Source organism: Mus caroli, chromosome 11 (assembly GCF_900094665.2).
Source record: "Mus caroli chromosome 11, CAROLI_EIJ_v1.1, whole genome shotgun sequence".
NCBI classification, from domain to species: domain Eukaryota; kingdom Metazoa; phylum Chordata; class Mammalia; order Rodentia; family Muridae; genus Mus; species Mus caroli.
Window position 1 is genome coordinate 89,933,067 of NC_034580.1, and position 6,154 is coordinate 89,939,220.

Genomic DNA, 6,154 nt, shown 5'->3' on the forward strand with positions numbered 1-6,154 from the left:
ATTTCAGTGACAAATTAACGTTCACACTAGAAAAGCAAAACCACACAACGGAGGAAAACAGTGGAAGAATAATTTATATTAAAATATTTTGCTGCCAGATGCTTCCATTTTAAACACCATGCATGCTCTCACAATCTAATTCCACTCTGCAACTAAAAAGCCGAAATACTAAAAATAAAACAGAATTTAAAGCGTTTTTGAGTAAAACTTCTATGATCTTAAGAAAAAACAAAAAACAAACCCGCTACCCAAGTTTTAGGAACCTGTGCAATAAACAAGAAATGGGTCACCTGACCGGTCGCCACCCCACCCCTCAGCCCATTCCACAAACCCTCCCCTTCTCACACGCTGTGAGACTTTAGAAATATCCTTTCTCAAAGCTGTTCCTTCTAAAAGAGGAGGTGGGAACCCACGCAAGCAGGTCCGAGTGCAAAATAATAGGCTACATCCAGACTTCTGCATCTATAAAATGAAACGGCTCTTGGCGGGTCGCGTAGACCAAGGTTTGTGCCCTGGGTGGTACAGATGGGCTACACAGACGGTGAGTTGTGCTTTAACCTCTAGACAGAGGCATAGAAATGCCCGCCCTGCAGTGTTTAAGGGCAAGGCAGCACCGGGACCGGTTTTTTTCCAGGAAGCATGGCCCGAATGCCCAGGACAGGGAAGGGGAAGGCAGGGCCCTGGGCGTTTCATTCACTGCTGCGCTTTCTCCCCCTACCCCCCTCTCCGAGGCTCCCCCTCGACTTTCTCTCGCCTTTACCCAGTCCGAGTTTGACGTCGGTCTCCTGGAGACCAGACAGCCAATCGTCTGGCCGCTAAGGTCCAGTGCGACCAATCAGGCATCGTTGCTACCTGTGAGTAATTATTTTTAGCCAAGAGGAACGCCCCGTTCCACTCCCGACGGTAACTCGGATTTCTGGGCTGCAGGTTGTGGAAACGGCGCCTATCCGCGCCCCTAGAGTCCCGGGCGTCCCCATTCCCTGGACACCTGTGCACAGTTCATAAACTCTCGCAGGTTCCTCAGCAAGGCCTCGTGTTTATTTTGTGGGTCTGGGTGAAAGCCCTCAAAATGCACGCGTGGGCGCGCACACACAGTCACATAGGCAGTTTGGCAGCGTGTCGCTCTCTGCGACGTTTGATATAAGACAATTTTTTTTTTCTTACAGTCTCAAGCAACCCTCAAGTCCGAGCTGCTGCCAGGTGACCCGGGGAGATTTGGCCAGGGGGGCTGCAGAGGCAGTTAAACTGTCACCTGTGCGGGAGGTGCAGCGACGTGGCCTCCCTTCCCCACCCCCAGGTTCTGCAGTTGTCACTCTCGGGGTGGCAGTTGGCCTAGACCCTGCGGGGATTAATACTCAATGAATCGGGAGCACGAGTCCCGGTCACCCCGGGATGGGCTGGAGACCCACAGGCTAGCTCGCCCAGGAGTGGGGTTTTCCTCGGCCACAGTCGTACTCGCTCGGAAGCAGCCTTTTCCGTGTACTCTGCCCTCCCTCTCCCAGCCTCGGCTGCCCCTCCCGGCCGGTCCCCGCCGCGTCGCCACCTGCTCCCCCTCCTCCCCCCCTCCCCTCCAGGCCCCGGGGCCCTGTCACCCCATCCCTACCACCCTTCTCCAATCCCCTTCCAAGGCCTCCCTTAACCCCTCCCCCAGCCTCTCGGGACTCTCAGATCATTGGTCACAGCGGCGTTCAGGAGGCGTGACCATCTATCAGCGGCCGTCTGGATGTGGGCAGGCGGGACTTGGCCAATGGCGTCGGGGGGCAGGGCAGGGGCGGAGTCGGCGCGGCCCGGGGGTGCCGGGTGGGGAGGGCGGGACTGTGACGCGAGCGGCGCGCACCCCCGCGGAGGCTGGGGGCGGGGAGGAGGCTATAAAACGAGAGGCGGGGCGCGCGCCGCGGCAGAAGGAGCGAAGCTCTGGCCCGGCGCGCAGAGGGCGCTGTACGGGGACGCAGGGCCGGGCCGCCGGGCTGTGTAGAGAAGCGAGCGCGCTCGTGTAAGCTTGCCGTCCCCGCCACCCCTGAGCCAGAGCAGCGAGCTCCCAGGCCCGCCCGAGACGTCCGTCGCGTGTCCGGCGGTGGCGACGTCTTGCATCCCGCCGCCTCGCCGCTCCCGACCCACCCGCGCCCCCGCCCGCCGCCCCTTCTCCCCCGCCCAGCCGCGGCTCGGCGGCGGCCGCAGCTCCGGAGCAGCCTGTAAGTACGGCGGGGCGGCGGCTAGGAGCCGAGGGAGTGGCTGCAGCGCCCTGCGAGCCCGGGTGCGGAGGGGCGGCCTCGGGGACTCAAGGGAATGGAGTGGCTCCGGGGGCCTGGTCCGGAGGCTTGACGGCCGGCGGGCAGCCGGGAGGAGGGAGCACCCTGGGTGGGAGCAGCGGCGCCCAGGCAGGGGGAGGGGGCGCCGGGATACAGGGATCGAGCCCGGACCGGTGCTCCGGGATCCTGGCTAGGTCCCAGGAGCCTCGAGCGGGGAGCAGAGGGGGGGACGGCAGGGTCAGGTTACGGCGGGGGAGGGGAAGACTGGGCGGCCCGCGCCGCGACCTGCCGGTGCCCAGGGCCGGGTCCCTGAGGCAGCTAGAGAGCCTGCTCTCCTTTTCCCCGGGCCGAGCTCCTCCTCCCGGAGCAAGGCTAGTAGTCTTCCTCCTCTTCCTCCTCCTCCTCCACCTCCTCCGGCTGTTGCTGCTGCTGTAGCGCTCGGGCTCCCAGTGCTGTGAGCAGAAATCTAATGAGACCCAACTGGCTGTTTATGTAATTCTTCACAGTCCTGTGTTAAGGCGTTGCTTTAAAAACCACCTTCCACCCAGCCTGTCTGGGCTCGGCTGCACCTTCAAGCAGCTGAATCTGCTTTCTCTGCCTGCACTTGGGTTTCGGCTTGGAAAGTGTAGTTTGGGGGCTACACGAAAGATTCTTTGCCCTTTGTCACCAAGAATATGGAAAATGGAACAGACGGATTAACACCAGTTTGATTATTTTAAATGCCCTTTTTGATCAACCTCGTTGTACAAATAGCTCTCCCTTGGAAATACCTCTCTTTGCCCTTGATCTTTTCTTATCCCCACCCAGTGCTGATCCAGCAAACGTTTAAAGGTCGACCTTTTCGCTCCAACCTCTCCAGGGACTGCCCGTTTATCCGAAGAGGGAAGGAGATGGCTTTTAAAAATAAGAATAAAACTGAGAAACTCTGCCCTTTAAACAGAGTAATCAATAGGAGTTTTAAGCTGCTTGTTTTTCTTATACTTGCAGCTGAGATGAATTTCAGAATGGGGGGGGGGGGGCAGTACACAATAAAAAAGAAAAAGTCTCCCAGAAGAGCAAGTGTGTGAGAGCCCTTGGCATGGTTAAAACTAGAGAGGATAATTTGGTTTCATTTACCAAGATGACAACTCATTTAGTACCTTTAATTTTAGTACCAGGTACTTTGAAAATTAAAAATAATTTTGTAACTTATCACATTTCCGAATATTTAACATAAAGCAGATTTAAACGTGATGTTTCCAAAAGGAACTAGGGATTCACTTCTAAAATGGTGACTAGCAAGGAAACTAATGACCAACTTGTAAAAGTGGAGTGTGTGTACTGGTAGGTGGGTGGATGAGTGTGCAGTACAGTTAGTAAACATTGTGCCGAGAAGAGACAGAAAGGATACATGTTCTGGAGGTCCCGTAAGCCCTGCTGGGAAATGGTATATAATAGCTTAGAATGCTGTTTTAACTATAAATCTGTCTTGAACTTTAGCAAGAGGATTTTTTTTATGGTCTGTTCCTTTTATTTTCCAGCGATCATTTTCAGTCTTTCTAGCCCAGTAGACATTTTCAAAAATAAAATGCTTCAGGTAGAAAGCTTTGGAGCTATTACATTGATCTCACTTGGATGTGTTTGCTTTTGTTTTGTTTTCTTAAAGGAACAAGACCACGGGAAGGTTGAAGGATTATCTTCTAATACCAGCACTTTGAATGAGAATTTGTTTCTCTGCCACAAACTGATTTAAAAAAAAAAAAGATTTATTTTTCTGGTGGAGGAGTTGAAACAAAGCTAACTTTTGTGGCATCGCAGCTATGCAGCTTGAAATCCAAGTAGCACTCAATTTTATTATTTCCTACTTGTACAATAAGCTTCCCAGGAGACGTGTCAACATTTTTGGTGAAGAGCTTGAAAGACTTCTTAAGAAGAAATATGAAGGGCACTGGTATCCTGAAAAGCCATACAAAGGCTCAGGGTTTAGATGTATACACGTGGGGGAGAAGGTAGACCCCGTGATCGAGCAGGCATCCAAAGAGAGTGGTTTGGACATTGACGATGTTCGTGGCAATCTGCCACAGGATTTGAGTGTCTGGATCGACCCGTTTGAGGTTTCCTACCAGATCGGCGAAAAGGGACCAGTGAAGGTGCTGTACGTGGACGACAGTAGTGAAACCGGCTGTGAGCTGGATAAGGAGATCAAAAACAGCTTTAACCCGGAGGCCCAGGTGTTCATGCCCATAAGCGACCCGGCCTCCTCTGTGTCCAGCTCTCCCTCGCCTCCCTTCGGCCACTCTGCTGCTGTCAGCCCCACCTTCATGCCCCGGTCCACGCAGCCTTTAACCTTTACCACTGCCACTTTTGCTGCCACCAAGTTCGGCTCCACCAAAATGAAGAACAGTGGCCGTAGCAGCAAGGTAGCGCGCACTTCTCCGATCAACCTGGGCCTGACTGTGAATGTGAATGACCTCCTGAAGCAGAAAGCCATCTCTTCCTCAGTGCACTCTCTGTATGGGCTGGGCCTGGGCAGCCAGCAGCAGCCACAGCCGCAGCCACAGCAGCAGCAGCAGCAGCCGCCATCATCCCAGCCGCCACCTCCACCACCGCAGCAGCAGCAGCCACAGCAGCAGCAGCAGCAAACCTCTGCTCTTTCTCCCAATGCCAAGGAATTTATTTTTCCTAACATGCAGGGTCAAGGTAGTAGTACCAATGGAATGTTCCCAGGTGACAGCCCCCTCAACCTCAGTCCCCTCCAGTACAGCAATGCCTTTGATGTGTTTGCGGCCTACGGAGGCCTCAACGAGAAGTCTTTCGTAGACGGCTTGAATTTTAGCTTAAATAACATGCAGTATTCTAACCAGCAATTCCAGCCTGTTATGGCTAACTAAAAAAAAAAAAACAAAACAAAAGAGAACATGTATCGTACAAGTTAAAATGCATCGGCCCAAGGGGGAATTTTTTTTCTTTTTTTTTTGCCTCCTTGAGATTTTTTTTTTTTTTAAAGCTTATAGTAAGGACACATTCAGGCTTGGTTACAAAATAAAACATGCATCATTTTTCATTTGCCAACCAAGCACAAAGTTATTTTCTACTGACTGTATATTTTAAAGTATACTTTCAGATATGGCCTCTTACAGTATTTAAGATATAGCAAGGACATGGCTGAATTTTTTTTTATAAAAAATTGGCACTAATAAGTGGGTTTATTGGTCTTTTCTAATTGTATAATTTAATTTAGTACAAAGTTTGTAAAATATCAGAGGATATATATATATTGTTTCTACGACATGGTATTGCATTTCTATCTTTTTACTACAGTGATCTGTGACAGCTTCATGTTGTATTTTTTTTACTGAAATTGTAAAATATCCATCTTAAAGACATCAGCTATTCTGAAAATTGTGTACAGGATATTCCTTTAGTGGTGGAATTAAAATGTACGAATATTTGCTTTTTCAAAAAAATGTATTTTCTGTTAAAGGTTTAAAGATTTTTGCTATATATTATGGAAGAAAATGTAATCGTAAATATTAATTTTGTACCTATATTGTGCAATACTTGAAAAAAAAAGGTATAAAAGTATTTTGAGTCAGTGTCTTACATGTTAAGAGGGACTGAAATAGTTTATATTAAGTTTGTATTAAAATTCTTTAAAATTAAAAATGCCTATCCTCTGGTCTTTGTTTTAAGTCTTTGCTAAAAGTCTATGCTCATGAAGAAGAAAGATACAACTTACTGAGTCACAAAGGAATAATGGAAGGCAGGGCTCTGCTGTCTGTCAGACAGGGGTGGTGCATAGTAGAGTGTTTGCCTCAAAAGCAGAAAGCCATGGGTTTGATCCCCAGCATCCTATAAATATAAGTGGCACATGGATGCCTCTACTACCAGCATCCATCTAGGAGAGAGCCAGGTGATAGGAGGAA

General features: G+C 50.2%; 1 protein-coding gene across 2 annotated transcripts; it reads left to right on the plus strand.

The window, feature by feature from the left end:
* Positions 1 to 387: 387 nt before the first annotated feature.
* Positions 388 to 5,894, plus strand: Tob1 (transducer of ERBB2, 1). 2 transcript variants are annotated; one of them, XM_021178230.2, is made up of 2 exons: positions 388 to 541; positions 3,895 to 5,166. In XM_021178230.2, the coding sequence occupies exon 2, from the start codon at positions 4,049 to 4,051 to the stop codon at positions 5,117 to 5,119; it is 1,071 nt and encodes a 356-aa protein (XP_021033889.1). In that variant the 5' UTR covers positions 388 to 541; positions 3,895 to 4,048; the 3' UTR covers positions 5,120 to 5,166. The 2 variants fall into 2 exon arrangements, with proteins under 2 accessions (XP_021033889.1, XP_021033888.1); XM_021178229.1 differs by lacking the exon at positions 388 to 541 and adding an exon at positions 1,892 to 2,192 and having other exon boundaries at positions 3,895 to 5,894.
* The last annotated feature ends 260 nt before the right edge of the window (positions 5,895 to 6,154 follow it).

Coding starts and splice junctions, on each gene's coding strand:
- Tob1 (XM_021178230.2), top strand. CDS start 4,049: ATGCAGCTTGAAATCCAAGTAGCACTCAATTTTATTATTTCCTACTTG.